Below are 26,523 nucleotides of genomic sequence, written 5' to 3'. Positions count from 1 at the left end.
GAAGTGGGTCACCAGCCTGTCACTGGCACTTGATTTTGGTGTCACTTAGGCGGCTGAAAGGAGCAAATAGGCCATCGATCTGTCTGGTAACAGCCCCGGGCCCCAGATTTTAATTACCAGTGTTCTCTGGGCTAAATTTGTGCCTCTTGAAACATCATCCACCTAAATAAAGCTTCACAATGGAGGAATTTGACCCAATATAATTTTTTTCCTCCACTGTTTTATTAAAATCTGTTAAACACTGCTGAAACTACCTTTATTTTTCTAGCTATTCTGAGCAACTCAGTTTTTGATGCTATTTTCAAGATAGATGAAGAGAACTTTTCCTGTTTATCTTTTATATAGGAAGCTTTAAGCAGTTGTAGAGCCTTATTTGTCCCACACAAGTGCCCTCTGTTCCTGCAGCTCTGCACTTAACCCAACAAACTGGATGATTTGCTTGTTTTACCGAATGAAAACTAATTTCCAGTAATGTTTGTGTTGTGTTCTTTGTGTGGGCACTGCAGAAACCCAGGGAAACTCCCTGTGTGATGGAGCTGTTTAGGGATGGGTTTTTTAATGGGACCTGTTCTGTCAAGTCTAACATAAGTGAAGGTGTTGGGTTTTTTGGTTTTTTTTTTTTCCTTCCAAGAGAGGTTTATGAGAGACTGGGAGCCAAACCACATCAAGAGTTGGGACTAAAATGTGAGTTGTACCATTGGTCTGAGGGCACATGGGGCATTTCCTCAAGGAAGCATCCACAGGAAGAGCTTCTGTTTGGGCGTGTGGCACCAAAAATATCCACTACGGTGGGATCTGCCAGCTGGAAACTGATGGACCAGGGAGGGAAGCCAGCCTGAGGTGAAGCATTTGCTCCTCCCTTTGCAGCCACCCCCACGAGCGCCGGTGTCTCCAGCAGTGCTTCCAATCACTCACCCATCACAGTGGGAGCAGCTGCAGCTTCCAGGGGCATGGAGAGCCAGGGACACACAGCTGCAGCTGTCCTGGCTGGGTCCTGGCTCTCCTGCATCCTCCAAGCCCCATGGGTGGGAGCCCTGCAGGAGCCACTGCTGGAGGAGGACACGATCCTGGAGAACATCAGCTGGGCTGCCGAGGAAGGCCAGGGCAATGACTCCTTGGAGCACGCCTTCTTCTCTCTGGATTATCAGCACGTCCAGGTCCCCTTTGAAATCACGCTCTGGATCATGCTGGCATCCTTGGCCAAAATAGGTGAGGCCTCCTGAGAGGATGAGGAGGGACAGGGAATCTCTGTGGGTGTGGTGTGGGCAGGGGTGGCCTTTGCTCCATCTCCTCTTTGGTGTGGAGCCTGAGGTAACATGCCAAACCCTTGGAATTTGCACACTGCATGCCAGAGACACTGCCCAGGTGAAAAACAAGTTGAATTTTAGGTTGGAAATGGTGGTTTTCCAGCTAGAAATCCACACCTGGGAGTGCTGTTGCTGTTAGGAGGAAAAATGCTGTGTTTCCAGGAGGAGGAATTTGATTTAACTGCAGGACACACCAAGGTGTGTGTTCATCTTGATTTCCTTGCCAGCCATGCTCTGTGCAGGTGGTCCACTGACATCTTCATCCTAAAATGAAGATTCCTTATTCTTCTAAAAGTGCCCTGTGTCTGGCCAAGGAATAATTCCAGCCATGTCCAGGGTGTTATACAGCCCAGAATAAAATTTCTGTGCATTGATTTTCTATGCAAGGCCATCTAAGAAAGCTTTAAGTTATGCAAAATATCTGATCTTTTTATATTTTCCTCTGAAAAAATGGGCACAGGAAAGTGAAAATTATATATAAATATTTTTCTCCAGGAATTGTCTTCAATTCTGTTAAATTACTGCTATAGAAGTTATTTTACAGCATTTTTTATTGTATTTGTTTTCCTCAGGATGGAGAAGTCTCGAAGATTGGGTTTGATCAGAATTTTTCAGATGGAAAGGGTCTTTTTGTCTGACTAATTTCATGTTACATAATGAGACCCTAATTCTAGTCACATGCATAAAGACATAATAATGATCAGAGATTAAAAAAAAAAAATTATTCTAATTAGGTTTGTTTCAATGACTTTTTGTTTTAATAACTCACCTTGTACTTCTGGTGGTTGTTGTAGTCTTGGGCATTGCACAAGACTGGCTTAATTGGACACTTTTTAGCTTTTCAGCTTTAAATACTAATGAAAAAATACTATTAAAAGTGGACCTTTTATAATTAATTGGAAGACTTCTTGTGTGTTTTTTTTTTTTTTTAATGTATAGAATCTGTTTTGTGCTTAAAATTGGAGGTTGCTATTTCTGTTAGTGCTGAAGATGGGCTGCTGACTAGATTACATAATAAATAGTTCCAAATACTGTTTTATTTATGCAGATTATTACTTTCTGTTTATTACCTCAATATATCTCTCTAACCTCATGCTACGGTGAAACAAGGTCTGAACAGACAGTAATTTGAGAAAGTTTGGTATTTTCAGTAATTTTTAGATTTTTCTAACCAATTTCTGAGCAGCTTCACCCTCACTGTGTGAATGTTTTTGTGCTGCTCTGAGGTGCAACCTGCTGAGAGTGAGAGTGTGGGGGCCTTCTGAGATTTTACCTCACAAACCTTCCGAGGGTTTGTAAGGTAACACCAGTTCTATCTCTCCGTGCTCTCCAGGGTTCCATCTCTACAACAAGCTGCCTTCCGTCGTTCCCGAAAGCTGTCTGTTGATATTTGTGGGACTCATCATGGGGGGAATCATCTATGGATTAAATGATAGGTCACCACCTGTGATGGACAGCGACATCTTTTTCCTCTACCTCCTGCCCCCCATCGTGCTGGATGCCGGCTACTTCATGCCCAGCCGCCCCTTTTTTGAGAACATCGGCACCATCCTGCTCTACGCCGTGGTGGGGACCATCTGGAATGTGTTTGGGATCGGCTTTTCCCTGTATGGGATCTGCCAGGTGAAAGCCTTCCAGCTGCAGGACGTGTCCCTGCTGCACAACCTCCTGTTTGGCAGCCTCATCGCTGCTGTGGATCCCGTGGCCGTGCTGGCTGTCTTTGAGGAGATCCACGTCAACGAGAAGCTCCACATCCTGGTTTTTGGGGAATCGCTCCTCAACGATGCTGTCACCGTGGTAAGGACCAGCCTGAACTGGGGTATTGAACCTGCAGAGGATGGTGTGCTGAGTGATGGGATGGGAGATCTCAGCCTGCAGAAAAGGAGGCTCGGGGAAGACTTTATTTCCCTCAATAGCTCCTTGAAATGGGAGCCAGGTAGGGGTTGGTCTTTTTCTCCCAGGGAACAAGCGACAAGATGAGAGGAAATGGTTTCAAGTGTCAGCAGGGGAAGTTTAGATTGGCTATCAGGGACAATTCATGGAAAAGGCAGTCAAGCATTGGCACAGGCTGCCCAAGGAAGTGGTGGGGTCACCACACCTGCAAGTGTTTAAAAACCATGTGGATGTGGCACTTGGGGCCATGGTTTAGTGGTGAACAAGACAGTGCTGGGTTAGCGCTTGGACTTGATGATTTTGGAGGGTTTTCCCAACCTCAGTGACTCTGTGATTTGTTGAGGGAAAAGGCATCAACAACCCCTTCTAGCAGAGGACCCCTGGTCCAGTTTTTCAGCCTGAGGTTCTGGGCAGCATTCAAGTCAACTTAGAAGTTTTCAGGTTTTCCTTTGACTCCGTGTCTGAAATGTCCATGAGGGCCACAGCAGTCCCCTGGTGGGAGCCAGACCTCCAGGGCAGGCACTGGCAGAAATCCCCCCAGTGCATTTGGTGTCATGACCACAGCTGGTGAACATCCAGTTAACAGCTGTTTCCCTCTTTCCTTTCCCCCCACCAAGGTGCTCTACAAGCTCTTTCGCTCTTTCTGTGAGATGCCGACCATCAAAAGCGTGGATGTTTTCGCAGGAGTGGGAAAATTCTTCGTGGTTGGGCTGGGAGGAGTTCTGGTGGGGCTGAGTTTTGGGTTCACTGCCGCCTTCACCACGCGCTTCACCAAGGACATCCGCGTCATCGAGCCCCTCTTCGTGTTCCTGTACAGCTACCTGTCCTACCTCACTGCTGAGATGTTCCACCTCTCCGGCATCGTGGCGTAAGTGAGGCCCAGCCAGCAGCTCCTCTCTCCAGGAAAACTTCCTGCCTATATCCACTGAAAAATACCCCAAAACGTTTTAAAATTTAGAAAGCTGTGTGTGGCGAGGAGCAGGGCCCTCTCCAAGTGTCACTCTGCTTCCCAGCTTGCACATTGATGGCTGGTGGTTGGTTTATGTAGTTACTGAGTAATGTTTGAGCTTTGTTCTTTTTGTTTGGAAAGGCTGGATGTCCCAGCAGTGAGATGTCTGGCAGGTTTGGCAGAGCCAGAAGTTTCTTAGCTTATTTTGTTATTTTCCACACGGCCCAGTCAAAACCAACATGGGAAGAGTTACAGAGAGGATTTAGTCCTCTCCTTGGGAAGGTTTGGTCTTGGTTTGCAGCACATCTGTTCTCAGATCCCCTTCCCCATCTGCATGTCCTGCCTGGCAGCAGTTGGTGTGACAGAGCGAGTGATGGGATGGGAACTGAAACCTGAAATAGTCCTGCTTTTTGGAAGCAGAGGATTCTAATGAAAACTTCTGCTTTGGAGATTCTGACTTGGCTCCAGAAGCTCAGACACAGCTCATGTCTGGCCTCGGGTGTCAACCAATGCCTCTGTCTCCAGTAACATTGAGAATCTGCTGGCCAATTTCAGCCAAAGCTGTCAGAAATCATTCAGTTCATTTAATTTTCTTTGAACAGGGTAAATCTTTCATTAAAATGAATAATTTGGGGCCAAATCCTTCAGAGTTAAGGGTCTAATTAAGCTTTGTGTTTACCTTGTTGGACATCTCACTGTCAGAGCATATCCTGAGACGAAAATAGCCATAAAGACCAAAATCTCACCTTGGAAAACCAGAGGGATCCAGCCCTTCTGGATTCCATGGGCTGGTATCTATTGGATGTGGTTCTCCTACCCAAATGGAGTCAGCTGCTGCTGAGGATCACAACCATTTAATATTCCCCCAGAGACACCAAAATGCACCTACCCTGCGTCAGCTGCTGCAGTGTAAACAACTGTGCAGCTGATGAGAATGAAGATAAAAAGAAAATAAAAAAATTAAGTGGGCTCCCAGATCAACACAGAAGTATCTGGGAGATCTATTTTAAAACTAATGATGTTGCTTTGGATGTAAACCATTCTTGCGTCTTGCGGATTTTATTTCCTCGGCTGGTTAATAGGAGCAATATTTGAGTGTTACTGAAAACAATTCCAGCTCTGGGAATAGGTAGGAAAAACCTATTTATAGGAGTGCAAGACAGAACAGTGAAATAAATATGCTGCATAATCATCGTGGAGCAGAAAACATTCAATCCTGATGGTGTCTCCTTCTATCAATCATGATCTGCTGTACCCATTATGGAACCCATTTGCTGTTCTGTTGAATAATGTATTTTTTTCTAAAGCAAAACAATGGCAAAGGCAGCTTATTCCTGCACTGTGCCCTTCTAATTGCCAAATTATAAATGCCTTTCTTATAGATCTGGAGTTCAAACAATTCATTCTGTTGTGGCCAGGGAATACTGTATTATAAGAAGCAGCTTTTGGCAGTTTGTTTCTTTGAAAAATAATTTGATTGCCAAAAAAATCAATTCTACATAGTCCGAAAAATATTAAAAAAATCTGAATACAGCTCAGTCTCTGAAACAGCTCTGCAAATGGGTTTTGATTTTTTTTCCTTTCTTATTCTCTTTTTTTCCCCTTTGCTCCTTGTCCTGGTGGCAATGTCCATCTTTAGCCAGGACAAGACAAGTTTATTCCCTTTCTGTGACCCTGCTGTCATCCCATGTCTGTTCTTCAATAATCATTCTCAGACCACAGTTCTGGAAGTTACTTGGATTTCTTAGTTTTTAACTGTAACTACATTCCCTGCTATTTTTTGAGGCAGACACAGAAACTGATGATTTTTTTTTTTTTCAGTCTGTGGTTTAGTCCCTGTGGCTCTTTCTGGCAGAGCAGGTCAGAACTAAAAAGGATAAATCATACCATATCTGTATTAGAATACTTGTATGTAATGGCACATTTTCTTAGGAGATGAAAGAAGTGAACTCAAACATTTGGTGAGAAAGGGACTTGAATCTTGGTCTCCTGCTGCTGGGTAATAGAGGATCCTGCTCCTCAGCAAAACCACTGTGACTTTCCCGATTCTGACTTTTCCAATCCTCTGCTTTTGCCACAAATCCTCTCCCTAAAGCCCAGTTTTAAATTCAAACAGACTCAAATGTTTGTGTCTTCAAAATAATGTGAAATGTTAGTGAAATTCTGGGGTTAAACAGAGTACTTTCAGTGCAAAGCAGAAATTCCCTGGCAATTCTTTGAGCAGGTCTTAGCTGATAGTTCTGGGTGAGCCACCACCTCTCTCAACACCTTTGTTTGGGTCACTTACCTGTCCTGCTCACAGCAGGTGTGACCAGGTCACACCCAGAGCCACGGACAAGCCGAGGATTTGCTTCTCTGTTGGCTTTTCTGTGCTCCAACATTGTGATGTTCCCTGTGGAAGTGGTTTTCAGTGCAATAAAAATATGGGTGGCCTTACCAAACAGCACTGGAAGTCAGATCTTGGAAATTTAAAGCCCTTTTTCTATTTCTGCTGCAATATTTAGCAGAATATTGCTAGAAATCTGCTGCAAAATAATGTTTTGGTCCAGATTAAAATATAAAAAACAGAGGTTTAGTGCTTCGAGCGCTCAATTGTTTTGACCTCCTAGGATTGCTGGCCTGAAAATGTATTGATTTGAAAAGCTGATGAATTAGGCTAATGCCATGTTCCCTGGAACTTCAAGAACCAATTATCCATGAAAAATTGCCAGGCAATTGCAAGGTCAGAGTTTGACAAAGTTAAAGAACTGGAAATGGTGTGTGGGGAAGGGAGGAGCTGGGTGTTAGTTGGAGGTGTTGCTTTGTGCTCTGATAAAATGCAACAGGTGATAAATTTTTCATCTGTTAAAATCCAGATTTGGACAGTTTGGGCAACCTATAAAGTATTTTATTGTCCTAGTGATGCTGATACTCTTGGCCTGATTTAGGGAAGGAATCAGGCCTCAGTGAAATGTCTGCAAACATCCAAGACTTGATAAAACCCACTTTTTTCATAATTGATGCATCCATTTTCTGTGTTAAAGGAGAAAAACAAATAGGTTCTTTTCCACTGTTTGTTTTTCACTTCCTCAGCATCATTTCCTGTGCCATGGGCATGAAGCGTTACGTGGAGGCCAACATCTCCCTCAAGTCCCACACCACAGTCAAGTACTTCATGAAGATGTGGAGCAGTGTGAGCGACACCCTCATCTTCATCTTCCTCGGAGTTTCCACCATCGGGGAAAACCACGAGTGGAACTGGCCCTACATTTGCTTCACGGTTATTTTCTGTCTCATTTGGAGGGCACTTGGTAGGGGAAATTGTAGAATCTTGATTTTTCACGTGTGTTATTGTTTATGGGAGTGACAAGTGAGATTCCATTAGCTCTGCCCCTCCATCATCCTTTCCTGCCCACTCTGCAGTGTGATTATTCCAGATGGGAATGCAAGGACTAGGCTGGGACATCCCAGCCAATGCTTCCTGCTCCTCCATCTTACTCAATTCCAAATCCTGCATTTTGCTGCAGTTTCCTGCTCTGTGCGATTTCTGGTGCTGGTTAGAAACCCTCATGAGATCTGTTTTATCATTGTCTCTTTTTTTGCCATGATCTTCCTTTACCCTCCTTCATTGCCACAATCTCTTCTTCCATTTTTTCAGTCCCTTGGTATTCTCCCAACAGGAGGAACTTTGTAGGTACATACCTTGGGATGAGAGATCCATGAAAATCCTCTGACCTGATTTTCTGAATTGTGGCAGTTTAAGAAATTTAATTCATGACAAGCTTGTGTACAGCAGCTTGTATCCTTCACTGGGAAACTGGAAGAACATTCCAGTAGCTCTCCTAAATAGACAAGATTTGGGACCTAAGCTGTGAGGATGCTCCTACTCCAGAATTTCAGATCAGGGTTGAGAATGGCAGAACTGGGATATGGCTGAGGTTGGAGAGGCCTGTGGAGATCATCTGGTCCAAAACCCTGCCCTGAGCAGGATCAGGCAGGCAAGACTGTGTCCAGATGGCATTTGGTTGTCTCCATCCATGGAGAGTCTGCAGCATCCCTGGAACACCCATCAGGGTGTGTGACCAACCTCACAACAATGGACAAAGGCCTGGTGATAATGAGAGCGAGGCAGGAAAATACTCACCTAATAACTGATCTCTGCAGGTTCTTTAGCCACAATTACCATGAAAACCCAAATCTTGATTCCAGAATTCCCTGGGATCCCATTTTCATGTGTTGAAAGTGACGAGAAAAAAATAGATGTGATGTGTTTCCATCCTCTCCAGCTGCATCTTGTGCTGATTGCGTGTTGGGAGAGGCTGGACCTCCATTCCTCTTACAGTGTTTGGCACCTAATGAGTGCAGAATGCCTCAGTTATGGGTATTTTTATATATTAACAATATTTATGAAAATAACAGCACGCATTTTTGGCAAAGAATCCAGGGGCTTAAAAACGTTCAACAGGATTTATGTTTACAAACCAGTGAGTCAAGCAGTGAACTCGAATTTGACAGACACTTCAAGAAATTGTTTAAATAGGTTAAGCCATGATTAGCAAGGCAGAGCAGAATGGGGTTTATTAGCTGTTAGGACACGCCAAAGTTTGTTTTAATAACTGCGCACCGTACTTGGAAATGTGCTCATTAATCAGTTTTTTGTACATTCAAATGTTTTATTACAATTAAGTGGTTTCTCTTAAATTATTTGCTCAGATAAAAGGAGTTCTCAGTGAGTTTGGGTTTTTTTTAGTTCAAAAATTCTTCATTGCAAGATATAAAAATGTAACAATGCTGCAAAAGCACCCCAAAAATCCTCCCTAAGCACAGCCCTTCTGAGAGCAGCTTAAATTATGCAGCACATTATTAGCGAAGGGCTCAGGCTGCAGCCACCATTTTCCAGTCAAAATCTCCCTGGAATTAAATAAGAACACACAAACCAGGGCTGGAAATTGTCTCAGTGGTCCTGAACAGGGTATTCCTGTCCTGCAGCACCTTCCAGGGAGGTTCAGATCTGGGAAGGGGCTGCACCCTCTGGGAAATGTTGGAAAACTGGCAACTGGAACCTGGAAGATTGGGAAACTCCTGCTTTGGAGATGGTGGTTGAGGTTAGACCTTGGCTGACTCAGAGCCATCCAGCAGCTCTGGATTAATTAATAATTAATTAGCAATGATTAATAATTGGATAGTAGGGAAAGTTTCTTCATGGAAAGGATTGCCAAACAGTGATGGAGACAACAGCCCTGGTAGTGTTCAGAAAACGTGTGGGTGTGGCACTTGGGGACATAGGTTAGTGGTGGAAGTGCTGGAGGAATGGTTGGACTTGATGACCTTGGAGGGCTTTTCCAATATTTACAATTCCAAGATTCTGTGATTCTGGAGGTGCTTGAGGCACTGATCCAGAAAAGGGAGGTGCCCTCACATTTCCTCGCAGGAATTGGGGATTTTTGGGTGGGCAATGCAGGGACTGATGTGTAAACTGTAACCCAGTCCTCCACAGAACACTCTCAGTGCTTTAAATATTTGAGAAATGATTCTGCTGAAATCTGGGGAATTCTTTTGGTATGAGGAAGATCATCTAAAAAGGAAAATAGAGCCCTTACATGGCAGCAGTGGGGCTCTGCTGATATCCAAGCCCTGGGGAGATTTCCTCCTGCTCTTTCCCAAGGTATCTGCAGGAGAAAATACATTCTGCTCAGAATGATTAATTGTATGTCATCTCTTGGAGCAAACTGGCCTTGAATTAGTTTAGGGAATGCTAATAATAATTTATGAGGAAGGATTAAATTAAGACAAAGGCCAGGATATCAGCTCAAGTAAATTTTGTTCCTTTAAATCATCGACACTGCCTGAGCTGTAGAGTAGGGGTGGGTGTAATCTGAGGGAGGCTTTGTTTTACTTATTTTTGTAAGTTTCAAAGAATCTTGACACCCAAGTGCTTCCCACCTACTGGTCTGGGAACCAGTTCTGCAGAGCTCCAGAGATGGGGAAGGTGTCACAAGGTTTAATTATCTGAGTTCCCTATTCCAAATCACCCCCAGCTTTTTGGGTTTTTTTTCAAACTCCTCCAATGTACAGTCAAAGTTCAGCTATTTTTAGCTGGAGGTGTGTAGGAAGGTGTTTGATATGTACATAATAAACGCACTGTTTTTATTTCTTTTACAAACACCCTGTAGAAAAGCAACAGTGCTGTGGCTCTAGCTAATCCCTAACAAAAGTCAGTGGCAGGTGGTGTCATCAGTTCTCAAAATGGCTGTTAATCTTTGGCAAATAGGATGTTTATCACTTCAATTGGTATTAAAATCACGGCCTACTGATTTACGGCCTGACTTTTTGTACCTTTCTGCATCTGTTTGTGCATTTGCAAATGGCTGTAAATCACAGCAATTGCTCTGTCACCTCGCATGGCCTTCAATTTGTACAGTATAAATCTGAGGGAAAGAAATAACATTAACACTGTTGGAATACAGCTACTTACCCAAGCTACTGCTTGGAAACTTTTGCAAATAGGAGGGCAATTTGTGGCTAAGTTGTTGCTGATGATTTGCCTCAAAAGCATTTGTAACCTCAGCAATTCAGTCACTTGTTATCACCAATTAGAATAAATCAAATAGTATTTCAGGACTGTAGCCAGACAATATTTGTAGTCCCTCAAATTAGAAATATGTTGGGGATTAAGCTTTATCTGGACAAAGTAAATTTCAACCTGTTGGATTAGACTGGAAGAAAAATTCTCCAGTGGTCTATTGCGAATATACCTTTTGTGCCGTGGCTAGTTCCTTGTAGTTGATGTTTACCAATTCCGTGATGTTTTATTGGGAAATGTAAGATCGTGAGTTTATTCCAATTGTTTGATTGACGTGCCTCACTCTACCTTCCTGCTTTTCAGGGGTTCTTGTGCTGACTTTCTTTGTGAACAGATTTCACGTGAACACCATCACCAGTAAGGACCAGTTCATCATTGCCTATGGGGGGCTCCGAGGGGCCATTTGCTTCTCTCTGGTTTTCCTGCTGCCTGACTTCCGCAGGAAAAAGCTCTTCATTGCAGCAACAACTGTGGTCATCCTCTTCACCGTGTTCATACAGGTAAAAGCAGTGTTGGGCACAGATTCGGGATTAGCTCCCCTCCAGGAGTCTGATGCTCCAGGAGTCTGATGGAGGTTCCTCTCCCTCGTGGCTGGGGCTGTAAATTCTGGCGCTCCAACACTGAGTTTTAAGGAATTGTGGCGCTCCAGGGCTCGGGAGGAGCAGCAGCTCTCAGCATTGCTGTGACATCTAGTGGTAAAACCATTCCTGCAGCTTTCTGAGGGATGAGGGCCTTGGATGTCTCTCTCTGCCCTACTCTGACCACCAGCAAGTCTCTAAGGGCTTCTCTAAAACACAGCTTTTAGTTCGTCTGGCAAACTCAGCCGCATTTGAAGGAGGATGTGGTGGGGAAAAAAGTGGGGTTTGTCTGGTGTCGAAGTAAGCAAGCCTGCCGTTTATCCCAAAAAGTAAAAATTAAAAAGTGGGTCTCCACAGGACTGCAGAGGGTGGGATGGGGAGGTTTGGGAAAGACTCATGTAGAAAAACTCCCTGTGAGCTCCTGGCCAGGGACATGAGGTCCGTGTGGACCAGGAGCCACCCTCCTGTGGGTGGAGGGAGCAGAGGACTTTCTGAGCCTTGGGGAGGTGGTGGCCCGTGGTGGCATCTCCCGAGTGGCCCGCTGGCTGAGCATCACCCTCAGAACAAATTCCTTCTGCTTTTCCTGACTGAATCCCTCAGCTGGGCGCCGAGCACTGGGACGGTGCGGAGGGCTTGGGGTTGGTTTTTCTTCTCCACGTCCGCCTAAATCCTCATCCTGAGCTGGAAAAGAGGGATCGGGGCGTGTTGTGCCCCTGGGATCGGAGCTGGGAGCCGCAGGGCAGCGGGGCTGGACACAGCCTCAGCCTGAAAGGAGAGAGCAGGGGGGAGGGATGTGCTGAGGTGGAGCTTGACAAGTTTTAAGATGCAAATGTGGGTGAGGAATTGAAAAGCCCCGGTCCCCAGGCACGTCCGCTCACGCAGAGCCGCTCTTGAGCCTCACACAAAGGTTGTTCCAAGGCAGCAGCTCCAAGCTTCGGGAAATACTTCCCGGGGCCGGGAAAAGGGCTTTTGTGCAACCTGAAAGCTCAGCTGGTGATGTCATCCCCGTGCAAAAGGGTGAGAGTTAAACAGGGTCGCCGGGGAGACCCCCTGACCTTCAGCCATTCACGGGAACATTGTGTCTGCTGTGCTGGGGCTCCAGGGACCTGCAGGGCCAGGGCCACCACGGGAACAGGGGGAGGAAAAAAACTGGAAAATTATTTAAAACCTGAGGCAGAAAGATGTTGCTGGAATTCAGCACAGAAAAGGTGGGTAAATGTAACAGGACCTTCCAAAATCTGGGTTTGCAAATCGAGTTTGTGGTGCTGTCAGACACGTCGATGGACGTGTTACTGGGGAGGGAATATTTTCACCACCCCAGCCTCTTACATGCTCACTGTGTGTGGAAAGGGCAAGAGAAATACTGGCTGTGAAACAACTTCTGTGTGAAGTGGAGATTTTTGTTCTTATTTTTTATGCAAAACGTTTTCTTTATATTCACAGTGATCTCAGTATAGACTTGATGGGGAGTGTGTCTGTTAAAATAGAGCAGAAACCAAGGCAGAGGTGATTTGGGCCCTTTTAGGCTGGTTTGGGGCAGCAAAGCATCTTGTCAGACCTCAAACCTTCCACATCCTGTGATTCCCTTGGAAATCCTGCTGGCTGGAAACCCTCATGCCACAGAGGAACAACCACTCCGTGAGCAGTTAGGCTCAGCCACCTGTGGCTCTATCAGTGCATTCCACAACCCAGGAAAATCCTCTCTTTTGGCCTTCCTAACCCAGTTGCATAAGGCTCTTCCCACAACAAGCGTGGTTAATCATTTTGAGGAGGTTGACTGAGCTGTTGTCAAGTCCTCAGTGCTTCCAAGCAGGCTGGATATATTCCACATTGACCAGGAAGTTCTCCAGGGAGCTCTCTGGGCTTGTCTGGAATGTCACAACCCCCCTCATTGTTCTGCCTCTTGGTGTGGTTTTAAAATCAAATACTACTGGAAATTCACTCTCTCAACCTACTGGCCCCTGACCTATGCCATGAAATTCTGAGCAAATGTAATAATTTTGAGGGGGGGGAGGTTGTTTGATGCCTGCACTGTCCCACTGGATTTCTGGAGGTGGAAAACGCTGTGTGAGCCGTGATGGAGCCGTCAGACACTCCCTGGGATGAGTTATCCCTGGTGGGTGGAGGAGAGGCACAGGGGACCTGCAGGTGTGCTGTGAAATGATGTGTGGCCTGGAATGACACATGGGATTCCCATAACAATCCCAAATGCTGCTTTAAAATGGAAACAACTGTGGCTGATTATTCAGGAAGGCAAGAGGCCAAATTGCACAGTCTCGACTTAATTTTTGCGATATCTGTTATTTTGGAATTTGTGAGTTCTGTGTTGTTGATTCTGAATAGCAACACATTTTTATTGCTATTAGCTATTAAAATGACACATTAATTGTTTCTGCAATTAAAAATGTGTTCAACTCTCCTCTGTGCCAGCATTTGTGACATTCAGAAGTCATAAACATCAACTACTTCATCATTTTTGCTGTAAACATGTCCTAGGAAAGCCATTTCATACAGAAGCCAGACTAAGAAACACACCACAGCAGCATTTTAGTTCTCTCACGAGGCTTAAAGGGTATTAAAACTTTTCCCTTGACCCTTCCCACCAGGTGGATACTTTGATTAGGAAACTTAGGCACTGGCTGGCCATCAAAGATTGCTGGAGTAATGGTGTGTGACACGCAGTGCTTAAGGAGCGAGCAGACAATTGCTGGCGGAGGCTCCGTGCTGAGAAATCTCAAGGATTATGCTCATTTCAGGCATTTGAACTTGGATTGTTTCAAGCCCCTCTCCATCTGGGAGGCCACGAGCAACAGCAAACCACAGGTCTGACCTTGGAATTCTTGGTTGGCTTTTTGTGGTCTCGGAGAGGCCAGAGGAGGTGAGCGGAGGTTTCCTCTCCTCATCCTGAAGCCTCTCCGTGAGTTCCCGTTGACAGATTCCTACCAGGAGCAAACAAAGCATTTGGGGTACACCCGGGAGAACGATTTCTAATCCTGTTGAAGCTTTGCAGGTTTTATCCTGCCAGGAAAGCAGGGCAGGTGTGAGAAGCTGCTCCAACACCAGAACAAGGTCGCTGTGGCTCTTGCTCCGGGGCAGGAAAATGGGATGTGAGGAAAGGCTGATTTTTGTGTCGGTGGTCACTTTGCAGGGAATGACCATCCGTCCCCTCGTTGACCTCTTGGCTGTCAAGAGGAAAAGGGAGAGTGCTCCTACGGTGGGAGAGCAGATCCACATTCGGGTAAGTGGAGCATCCATCAGCACATGGCCAGAGCTTTCTGATATCTTCTGGAAGGTGCGTGTCTCCAGGGACCCTGCAGATCTGCAGTTTTACCCAAATCCTCTGCAGGTCAGCCCCTTTCCACGTTTCCTATTCAGGTTCCTAACCATGGGTTATTTTTGCTTTGGAAGAGCAGCCACCAATCAGGCTGATGTAGCATCAGGTAGTGCACAAGCATGAGAGAAAAAGATGATTTCTTGCCCAAAACTTTAAGCTCTGGCCTAATTCCAATTTCTCTGATCTCTGGAATGAAAGAAATAAAGAAAATGAGGCTTGGTTGCTTTCAGGATTAGGAAATTCCATGTGTTCTCCAGTCCCATCACCACCACTGGTTTGGATAATTTTGCAAAAAATTGAGGAAAGGGAGGATAAGACTGGTGCTATACTGGAGGGAACTTCTGAAGTGCACCATCCCTGGGATTACTCAAGGCCAGGTTGGATGGGGATTGGAGCCACCTGGGACAGTGGAAGATGTCCCTGCCCTTGGCAGGGGCTGGAATGAAATGAGATATGAGGTCCCATCCAACCTAAACCATTCTGTGATTCTACATCCATAACCCAAAGGTGGGATTTCATTCCCCTTGTTCTCACCACACAAATGTTGGTATTTGTAGTCACAGAGGACTTCAGGGAGAGGCTCAGCTCCAAGAAATCAACTGCTCTTCCACTCAGTTTAGCCTTTACATTTGCATCCAATGGAAAATTAATATATTCCTGAATCTTATTGTTCAATCCCAGCCATGTTTCTGTGGGTATGGCTCCTTCAGGAATATTATTGCCATTGTCTTCTTTGTCGATGAAGCCACTGGGGCTGAGGACGTTTGTAAAAACCTGTTTGGCATCCTCACAATGGGGTCAGACTGCAGGGTTTTGTCTGAGGTTAACACAACAGCTCAGGAGGCTGAGGAGCTTTTTTCCAGTCGTGAACAGAGAAGACTTTGTTCTTTTGTTAGGGTATGAATGGTAAATCATCTCAAAAATGTGTTTATTAGGAGGTGTGAGCTGAAAATGGCCATGCACCAATTAAGTTGAGAACGTAAAAATGCAGATAGTTGGAAATCAGGGATGCAGAAGCCAGAAGCAGCTTTCTTCCTCAAATTTATTTTGCCGTCTGGATAGTTGGGGGATTCTTGCTAGCAGGAGTGATGATCAGAATGTGTGAGCATAATTCCAGAGAATCACAGTAGTTTGGGTCGGAAGGGACCTTAAAACTCATCTCATTCCACCCCCTGCCATGGGCAGGGACACCTTCCCGTATCCCAAATTGCTCCAAGCCCGATCCAATCAGGTGTGGGACACTCCCAGGATGGGACACTTCAGTGCTTCCCTCCAGTGTCGTGTTTGTGGAGCACACAGCTGCCAACAGCCATGTGAGGGCACTAAACCCACACCAGGCTGCAGGGCTGAGGCAGCTGCTCTGAAACTTTTCTGTCTCTGACCCCCACGAATAGATGGTTTTAAAGTTTTAGAGCTGTAGGAAGTTGCGGGGTCGTCAGTACCTGAGTGTGGAGGCCAGCAGAGCAGAGCCCTCTCCCAATTTAGAGATGCCATTAGGAGAGAAAGCAGTTTGGGAAATTACAGGGATTTAACTTTAAGGTAGAAAGCCCAACCAGGCTGCGATTTTTTTAACATAATTTAAAACAATAGTAATGTATTTTTGTAAAGTATGATATGCTGATTTATTTAGTGGGAAGTGTCTGGGAGAAGGCAGTATTTATTATTCAAGCCAAAGCATCATTTATGTGTTACCTACATTTATAGCTTGAGGATACTGATTTCCTGAGACAAATTGTCCTCAAAACCCTCAAAATGAGTCTTTCCTGCAGGTCAAGTCCCAGAGGGCAGAACATGGGAGCCATCAGCCCTCTGTACCTATCACAGAGAGCACCTTCATGGCCCTCAGCATTTATTCCCTGCTTGCCCACACCTGAAAGCAAACCACTCATTGTACTCCAGCACCACTGGATGAGTGGATGGAGAAATATCCCAGTGCCTTTTCTCATTGTTTCCCAGCTCCATATCCCTAAGCTGGAAGCATCCCCTGGTTGTGTGTGTGGCTTTTGCTGTTTGCTGGCTGGGTTCATTATGTATGCAACTGGTGTAGAGTGAAATCCTCTCTCCTTTTTAGTTCTTGGATCATTTGCTGGCTGGCATTGAAGATATATCTGGACACTGGGGACAGTATTACTGGAAAGACAAGTAAGGATTTGCCAAAATACAACTGTGTACATGTGTAGGGGAAAAAAAAAAAAAAAAAAAAAAAAAGGAGGTTGGTTTCTATTCCCAAAGTTTCTGCTGTGGGCAGCTGGGCCTTGTTCATCCTCGTGGCACAAGGGAGGTGACAGAGGGGCAGACTTTCCTTGTCCAAGGGGACACCAAGTTTTCAGGGCACTTCCCTGGTTGCAGTCACATCTTGGTGCGTCACTCTAAGAAGATCCTTTCTACTCTCCTGTTGTGTTTTGTCGCTTCTTGCCCAAAGAAATCTGCTGGAAGTGCCATGGCCGTGACACGTGGCCTGTCCCTGGCTGTGCACAGTTAACATTAAAGAGCTGAGTTTGCAGCACTGCTAGTTGTGGACTGAAATTACAGAGGATCTCTACAGATTTCTGTAGCAAAGTGTTCAATTTTCATTAAGTTCTGTGAGTTTGTACATTTTAAAAATCTAAAAATAAATGCATCAAGATGTAAAAAATAACCCGAATACCATAAAACATATTAAAAAAGTCTGTCTACCAGGTTTAATTCCTTGGTGGTCCAGACACAGATGCAGCTGGTAGAGAATTTTTAGGAATACCCATGCTTGGAAGTGCCACTAGAGGGTATGGGAGTCACTGCTGCTGAGGACCATCCTTGCTCCTTGTGAGCAGATCTTAGAGAGATTGATGATCTCAGAGGTCTTTTCTAACCTAAATTATTCAACGACTTGAGCAGAAAAGAAGAATAAATGGCTCAAGAGGGAATCTGGAAGTGTTTAAATCTCTGCTGCTGCATGTGCTTGTAACACTTCTGGAAGAGTTCATGAAATATCTGAACTTTTGAGGAGTTTTTATTGTATTTAGTGAAGTTTTAATATTTTGACTCACATATTGTAATGCAGAAATAATTAGGGACTGACCTCTTGGACCATCGATTTCTGAGGGGGACTTAATGGGATATAATGGAATTTAATGGAATATGGGGCAGTCGGGGGCTGTGACCCTGCTGCCTTGCTGTGGTCTCTTTGGTGCTGAGGAGTCAGGGGAGAGGCTAAACCCATCTCACCTTGTCCTCCAACAGACTGGAGTATTTCAACAGCAAATACCTGCAGAAGATCCTGCTCAGGGAGTACGACCAGCCCAAGTCCAGCATCGTGCTGCTCTACGAGAAGCTGGAGCGCAAACACGCCATGGAGCTGGCCCAGGCTGGGCAGCTGGGCCATGGCCCTGCACACCCCTCCTTCCTGTGAGCAAACACCAGCTCAAACTCAGCAGATGGGGGATAAAAGGGATGGGCTGCACTGTAGGAGCATCCGTGGGCGGCAGGGAGAGGGAACTCTGCAGACCTGAGACACTTTAGGAATTGGTGGTTTTATTGCAAGGGTCGTGGATAAAAGGGCCTGTCTACAGGCACCAGCCTCGGCTGAAGGGATGTCCCAAAGAGAGAGAGAAAGTTAAGAGAGGTAAGAGCTAAGAGGTGAGAGCAGGGTAAGTGAGCGAGGTCGTTGTTACAATATATTATATCTCCTTTTGTGTTGAATATTCTAATTTACAATAACCAACCAGCACGAGATACAAAACCTACAGACTTTGCATACAGCCCTATGAGAACTTCTCTATTACCGTATCACCCTGTGTTCTAAACTCCAAAGGCTACTCTCTCATCTGCCTTTTCCTGGATTACTTGGTGGGGGCTACACCTTTGGTGTCCCTTTGTTTGCCATCACTCAGGTAACCTATCTCCGGTGAATCACTGCCATGCCTACACCTCAAAGCTGGCCTTCATTTCTATTTCACTCACAGGTCTTATATTTTTAGTATCTCTTGCCAGGCAATCATATTTGTAAGCTTTTCCTGTCTCATCTTTCCCAACATTGCATGAGCATCAGCCAGCACTGACAGTGGCACATGGAGGGTCACCTGTATTCCCATGAGTTACAGGGGAATGGTGCTCTGTGGAAGAGGCTCTTGCCCAGTTTTGGATGGGTTTGCACTGTTAGATGTTCTGAATGGCCACTTCAGACCTCACAGATGGTTCTGCTCTGCCACTGCTCCCCACAGCTCTTTTATCCACCAGGGAGCACATGGACAGCCTAGCTCTGATGCAAATGCCAAATTCCTGCTTTGCTGTGAGCTCCATCTGCAAGGATGAGCTGTTGGCCATGTTGGCTGGGGTGGGATCCCAAAGGGGCACTGAGATTTGAGGATGAACTTCTTGTGCATCTTCCAAAATACAATGTTCTGCTTTCCTTTGCAGCAGCAGCGACAGGACTGTCATAACAGACCAAAAATTGGAGGACACTCCAAATCCTGATGTCCTGGACAACATGCAGGAAATATTGGCAAGGAACCTGTACCGGATCAGGAGGACGGTATAACTTTTCCCTCAATCCATATTTTAAGTGTCCGATAACACAAATTTCCTCGGTTATCCGAACAGCCTGAGCAGATGTTATGAATATTTCCATAATTACCCAGGATGTCTCTTTGTGATCAGAGAATAGTTGGCTGTGTGGAGCCAGATCCACTTTCCAAGTCAGTGGCACATTTCTGTTTGCTGCCTGACAGCTTTTGAAAGGTTCACCCAGTCAGCCTATAATTTCATGGAATATTTTCGGCATCGGTACCCGGCAGTGAAAAGGGAAAAGGAGGAGCACGTGGAACTTCAGGCACTGGTTAGCAGATCCAGCAGCAGCTTCTAGGGCAGAGCAGGGATGGGGTTATCCTCATGGAACATTTTTCCTTGTGGAAGGAAGACAGGTATGAGTGGGGAATTAATCTGCAGAGCTTTTTTTAAATCCACCCAGCAGTTTTGCCAAGTAACTGGCACCAGTGGTTAAAGGGCATAAACCCCACTTGCTGTTTACAGAATCATGGATTGTGTCTGGGGTTTCACACAGCTGTGTGTGAAATTTCACCTGGGGCTGTGCATTGGAATTGATGTTCCTTGGGAGACTTAGCCTTAAAATCCACCTAAGCCTTTGTTTTATGGATTACACATAGGGGTGGGGCTGATGTGGGCTGAGGAATCAGCCTGCTCCCTTGTACCTTTGCTGAGCTGAGGGAAGCAATGGGATAAGGCTGGGAAGAAACCTACAGACATGGTGAAGGGATGAGGATGAAGGCACAGTTCCAGTTTGTTCTTAGCCCTGCATTAATCCAGCCTAACCCCTTGTAGTGACAGCGTTATCCCAGCTCCCACTGGTGTTAGTGGGAGATTTCAGCTTGGCTGGGTGGTGGCTTTTGAAGGAGGATTTATGGTTCCCACTGTTTGCATGATTTATATGGGGAGGTGGGGTAAATACAAAACATTGGGGGCTGAAGCTGTGAAGGCACCTCGAGCAGAGTCATTGCACCCATTCTGCCATGCCAGGTGTAACTCAGCCTTGTCATTCAGTGATTTCTTGGGTGACTTCACCTAAAAAAAGCAGAGTTTGGAGTCCCATCTCCCTTCTGTGCCTCTTTCCATCCCCATCTCTGCTAAATCAGTGTGTGCTCATGAACTGGGCGGGATGGCTGCAAGGGGAGGATGCTCCTGGAGGGAAGGCAGGGATGCTCCTGGAGGGAAGGCAGGGATGCTCCCGTGTCCAGCAGCCTCTCTGTGTCTCCAGGGCCCGGCGTACAACAGGCACACCCTGCCCGGGGACAGCGAGCCCACGGAGCAGGCCAAGGAGATCCTCATCCTGCGGCACAAGAGCCTGCTGGTGGAGGTGGGCGGGAGCGACACCTGCAGCTCCAGGAAGGAGGTAAGAGGGAGCACAGGCAGGCAGGACCGTGCACAGGCTGCTTTCCCCACAGCCTGGTTTGTTTCCTTCCATAGACAAGTCTTGTTACTTTACGTAAAAAAAAAAAAAAAAAAAAAAAAATTTCTATCCTTAATCTCATTCCAATGACCAGGAAAAATACCAAGGGAAAAACTTCCCCATCCCAGCTCCTGGCAAACCAAGGAGCCACCCTGAGCACAGCCCCATTCAGTGCTCTGTGAATAGACTTCCACCCGTGCTGGGAAAAGTCTTTACTGAGCAAATGTTACTGACTGGGCTTCACTCTGTAGATACTGATCTTCCCGTGTTTTCTTTTCTGGGAGATTTCATCAAAGACAGGAATTTGTCTCCCCCACTGTCAGTGGTCCAGAAGGACTGTAAATATTTGAAATTACTCAGTGTTTTTTTCTCCCCAACTCTTTTGAAAGGACAGAGGCATTTTTGTGATCTCTCTTATTCATTCTAGAGGTGAGTTTTTTGCTTTTAAACACATCTACAGTTCTGGGCAGTCTTGAAAGAAGTAAAATGTAGGGAAGTTTTGCTTACCAGATTCCTGTGAAAAAGAAAAAAAATCCCAGTTTACTACTGGGATAGCTCTGTGTTGGTTTATGTTCTGAATCAGAGGAGAAACAGGGTTAATACAAAGTCTGTGCCTGGTGAAGACTTTTGCTCTTTGGAAATGGGCAAGAGAAGCTGGGTCAACATTTAGCTGTGGAAAAAAAAAAGGGTTTCCAGGAATGATGCATGAGGAGCAGGCTTGGTCTTTCCAGCTCCTCCCATCCTCTGTAACTCTTTAGAGGAAAAGCATTTAACTGTTGTCATATTTTGCTCTTAAATGCCCAGGTCAGCAGCAGTGCAGAACCAAAGAGCATCCAGAGCTGGAAGGGATCCATGAGGATCCAACTCCTTGCCTTGCACAGGACAGCCCCAAGAATCCCAAGCCGTGTTGTCCAAACACTCTCTGAGCTCTGGCAGGGTTGGTGCTCAGCAGTGACTGCTGAGCTATCCCTAAATTTCACTCACTTCTCTGCATTTTAGGTTTTGATGGCTTGAGCTGGAGCGCTGTCCAAGTGTGAACTGTGATCTCTAAACTGAGCAGCCAGAGCTCCATCACTGAGGAGAGCAAAATGACCTTTTAGAAAGAAACAAATTACCCTTCCCTATTTAGTTGGCAATTTTCCATGACAGCACAAGGATTTGGGAGTGCCCTGGACTTTTTTCTACTCCAGTTTCCTTGTGGAAGTGCCAATGGGGGAGCCCATCGAGAAGGGCAGCACCGCACCAAACACTGCTGGTGCTCAGCCCTTCCTTCCCAGAAAGGTGTTCTGGCTCTTGCAAACAACTTAAAAGATTTAATTTGATCATTTACATGCTGATTGGTACTTACAATTCAGAATAGATAGGCAAGAACATGGCATGTTCATGTAGAACATTTGGTATAATTAAACTTCAAAAGAGCAACATCAAACTCCGGCTGATTTTGAGCACGACATTCCCTACTTTAAGGACATTTGATTGTTAACTCTTGTGCTCCTGCTTTCCCCTTCTCTGCTGCATTTGGTGGGAAATTCAGGAGCTTTGGGAAAGCTGTTTCTCCTGTTCCTTTGAGTGCTTGCAGCTGGGCTTTGGGGGAACAGAATAATTTTTGGGGAACTGCAATAGCAGTAAGATTCACTCTGTGTCTGTACTGACTCATGGATGATGGGAAATGCCCTCTGAGGGTGGGGAATGCCCTGTGCATTATGGAAAATGCCAGTTTGATGCTGAATGCTGACTGTTGTGTCATTAGAGCCCCTTGTTGGTGCTGCTCACACCCCTGCACTGCAGCCACCTCTGCTTTGTGCCAGTTGAAGGGAAGCAGACATCAATCCCGGAATAGTTTGGGTGGGAAGAGAGACCTTAAAGATCATCCAGTTCCAACCCCCTGCCATGGGCAGAGACACCTTCCACTAGATCAGAATGTCCTGTCCAGTTTGGGAGATGATAGTAAATGCTGTGAGTTGATCCCAGTGACACATGTAAGGGTGGCTCTAACCCAGAACCATCCCTCAGTGCCCAAAAGGACAAGCCAGGCCTGTTTTTTGTCACCAGCAGCTTTTCTGCTAATTTTTGACAATAGCTGCCTCAATTTACTGTGAATAGAAATAAAATGATGTCCCGAAGTGATGGGCTAATGCTGTAATAGAGCCCTGAAATATTAACAACATATTAATTATATATATAAAATATTATGTAATATTAAGGAGGGTGGGTGAATGCTGTTACTTTGTGCTGTAGGAGGACAGATTGCAGAATTTGTCACCAGAAAGAAGGAACACTGTGCTAAAAAGTAGATTTTAGCCTATTATAAGCAGCTTAACACTTACCAGGTTTTGGGAAAAATGCAGCTACTCATGTTTCTTCCATGCCAAATTGAAAAGAAAATTGTATTTTCCTAATAAAAAAAAAATTAATGAGAAATGTCAGTAGGGTTAGAGATTTTTCTGATTGTCAGATATTCCATCTTTTGTAGTCCCACAGGGAAGGGTTTGGCCTTCCAGGTTTTGAGTCAGCAAGAACAACTTGGATGCTGTTGCTCCCCACGTTTTTCTGTTCTACATCTCACCACGAGATGGAAGCATTACAACTGTGTTTGCAAACCCAACTGGAAATGCAGGGAGGGAAACAAACTTTCAGCAAAGGGCCACTGAAACCCCTGTGAAACTCCCGCAATTCCATTGCCAGTCTTGGAAAAAGCTTTGGTCATTGGGAGTATTTGGTCCTTGAGCATTAGGAGCTGAGAGAATAATTTAAAAAATCCCTTTGGTTTAGTAGAAACCCTGTTTTTTTCTGTTTGGCCAGTGTCTGTTTTTCTTTTTTAATGAAGCTGCTGAGAGCTTTGCTGTTAAGTATGAAGTTGTAGCTCAGCTAAACTCATATTTATTAGTGTCTCATTAATATTTTCCCTCCCAAGCGAAATCAGGGATGTGTGGGAGAACATCCTGGTGTGGGTTGGTGGCCTCACCAGGCTGGGGAGGAGCCAAGCTCATCCTGGCTGCTGGACAATCCATCTCCTTCCCCAGGAGAAAGCAGTGCCCTCGCCAGGATTCGGGCAGGAGGGGTTGGGATTGGAGCGGGATCATCTTTGAAGTCCCTTCCACTCCAGACCATTCCGTGGCTCTGAGTCACCTCTCCTGGGTGGCTTTAGGTGCCTTAGGGGGTCTCCTGCCCTTCAGGTGCTTTCACAGCATGGAGAGGGGGCTCTTGGAGCCGCCTCCAAGGAGAGTTTGGAGAGCAAACAGGGAAAAAGTAGTGAGAGGCAGCAAGAAAAGAACAGTCTTCCTCCCTCCTCAGCAGGTTAAATGATTTACACCAGGCAGAAAGGACCTTGGCAGGAGATCGAGGTGACTTCAGCTCTGAACCACAGCCCAGAGGATTAACTCCAAGACTATCTATTTCCAGCAGAAAGTTCGCCTTCCTCTGCCTAAGGACAAAATTCCTGCCGAAGGCTGCTGCTTCCTGGAGCTGTGCATCATTGCTGGCTCGGAGCGCCAGCCGCATTTGGGGCTTGCCTTATTTTAGGCAGGGATCCAGCCCAGCCTGGGCTGGCAGGGCGGGTTCTGAGACCCAGGACAGCTTTTATTTACCACCGAGCACCCAGAAAATCCTTGCACCTGTAGCCAGGCAACTTGGTCCTCTTTTCTCCTGCCAAAACACGAGTGCACTCCCCCAGAAGGAGCTTATTTGGAGCTGCCTGTGAGCCATGTGCGCAAATGACACAGTGCCTTTGGTAATTATGTCGGAGCCCTTTCATGGAGCATGCTCTGAGAATCGTTAAATGCCCCTGGGAATGGCTTTCCAGGGAGCCAGGCGCTGCTGCCGGAGCTGGGAAGGCATTGTTATTAAAATGGTCAATAAAAGTGAGAACAAGGGATGGAGGGCAGCGGTCCTCGTTAGGGGAGGGAGGAGAACGAACCGAAACAAAACAGAAAACCAGGCTGGGAGGTGTCCAGAGTTATTCTGGCACTCGGGGTTCCTGGACCGAGGTGCCAAATCACAGCTGCGTGAGAGACTTATTCCCAGTTTACAGAGGCATGGAACAATCCAGGCGGCATTGTGTTACCTGATTTTTGTTTTTTTCATTCCTATTTTTTTATTTTTTTAATTTTTTATATTTTTTTTTGGTCCTGGAGGGTGGAGATTAGCACTGGAGTGAAAGGACAGGGAGCTCGTTAGTGCCAGCTCGTTACCTGCCTCCTTGGCCCGCAGCCAACGTGGGGAACAGCCAAGGTGAGAAACATCCATATCCTGGGGACAGCTTTGCCTTCTGCACTCCCTGCCCCAGTCTCCCAGCTGCAGGGCTGCTCCTTCCCATCCTCTCTGCTGAACCATTCCTGGGGGGCTCAGACCTCTTCCAGAACTCAAAACATAATAGCTGTATGGTGCAATTTTTATTCTGTAAGCTTTTAACGCTGGCTCAGTTTTATTTCTAAATTCTCGACAGTCCATGAAGAGCTTCCAGTGTTGTTCAGAGAAGCCATGCATGACCCATCCCTGGAAGGGTTTTAGGCCAGTTTGGGTGGAGCAAATTGGTCCTGTGAGAGGTGTCCCCACCCACGGCAGAGGAACTGGAATGGGATGATCTTTAAGGTCCCTTCCAATCTCATGATATTCCATATTGTAGTACATCAGCATCTGCAAACACTTCCTGCCATCTCTTCAGTCTATTTTTATCAATCTTTCTCTTTTTGTTGTTATCATGAATTTTTACGTGACAAAAGTTAAACGAATGGGAGTGGAATCCTTGGGGACTACAGAGGGTTGGTTTGTGAGGCAGGAGTGTCGTGAACAGATATCACAAGGCACTAAAGCCCTTCTCTCCCTCAGTCCCAGAAGGAGGACTCGTGCTCAGTGCAGAGTGAAGCCACCCCACAGCTCAAGCTCTGCCGCTCCTTCACTGGTAAGTTGGGGAGCTGGGGGTCATTCCCTGCCCTCCCCTGCTCACCCTCATCCCTGTGGAATGACTCAGCAGGTGACAGAGAGGATGTGGGACATCCTTAAACGAGCCTCATGGCTGAGCAAGGAGATCCGAAAGCTTTCCCAGCCCAGCCTGAGGTTGGTGTGAATGATCTGGGTCCTTTCAAATCCATCTAGTCCAACCCCTTTGCCACAAACAGGGACATCTCCAGCTAGGTCAGGTTGCCTCATCCAACCTGTGATGTAGCTGTTTTAATCCACAGTTTACCAGGAATATTTCAGTTATGTTCTTCCTGAAGAAAACCATGACTGTAAGCAGAGACAAGTAATAAACCCCATGGTTTCTAGGTTTTTTTCCACCCCAAGGAAAACATGAGCACCACGGCCCCTGACACACAGCAGTGACAGAGCAGAAGGAGACCCTAACGCTTCTGTTGTGGTTGTATGTTCATCCCCTTCAAAAAATCCCATAATGTGACAACATGACATTCCAGGTGCTCCAGCAGAACACCTGCACTTTCCAGAGCTGGTTTAAGGTAGTCACCAGTGTGGATTTTTGCTCTGCAAAGTTGCAGGTGGGGACTGACAAAAGACTGATGGTGTTGATCCAAATACTTTACATATTTCAAAGTGCAAGCCCGGGATAAAATTACCTTTTTTTTTTTTTTGGCGTTTTTCTTCCATGGAGACAGTGATCTTTGTCTCCAAAAGATTTATGTTTGGGAAGTGATCCTTGGAGTGGAACAGCGGATCCCCAAAGAGCACATGGCCACCTCAGTGTTTCTTCATCCCTGCTGAACCACAAAGAAGGGTGTTTCTCGTGGTGTTTCTTGTGGTTTCTCATGGAGTTTCTCGTGGTGTTTCTCTTCCCACAGTGGGGAACACGGAGAAGGTTCGGGAGGTGAAGGAGAGCCGGTCCAAGTCCGTGTGTGCCATCCCACCACCCCAGCCCAGCGGCGCGACCTGGAGCGGGAGGAAAGAGCTGCGTTTGGAGATGTAGGGACACAAGGGATGCCCTGGCTCCCCATGAGGGGTCTGACCC

The 26,523-nt window shown here is 46.0% G+C and overlaps 1 protein-coding gene across 1 annotated transcript; it reads left to right on the top strand.

The window, feature by feature from the left end:
* Positions 1 to 950: 950 nt before the first annotated feature.
* Positions 951 to 26,481, top strand: LOC136374174 (sodium/hydrogen exchanger 2-like). The gene is made up of 12 exons (XM_066339426.1): positions 951 to 1,209; positions 2,641 to 3,104; positions 3,818 to 4,068; positions 7,222 to 7,439; positions 11,015 to 11,211; positions 14,438 to 14,527; positions 16,695 to 16,765; positions 17,843 to 18,007; positions 19,019 to 19,133; positions 20,373 to 20,507; positions 25,392 to 25,464; positions 26,357 to 26,481. The coding sequence occupies exons 1-12, from the start codon at positions 951 to 953 to the stop codon at positions 26,479 to 26,481; spliced, it is 2,163 nt and encodes a 720-aa protein (XP_066195523.1).
* Positions 26,482 to 26,523: the final 42 nt, after the last annotated feature.

The sequence above is a fragment of the Sylvia atricapilla genome, chromosome Z, assembly GCF_009819655.1.
Source record: "Sylvia atricapilla isolate bSylAtr1 chromosome Z, bSylAtr1.pri, whole genome shotgun sequence".
Taxonomy (NCBI): domain Eukaryota; kingdom Metazoa; phylum Chordata; class Aves; order Passeriformes; family Sylviidae; genus Sylvia; species Sylvia atricapilla.
The sequence above is the reverse complement of the archived record's forward strand: the minus strand, read 5'-3'. Positions and strand labels throughout refer to the sequence as shown.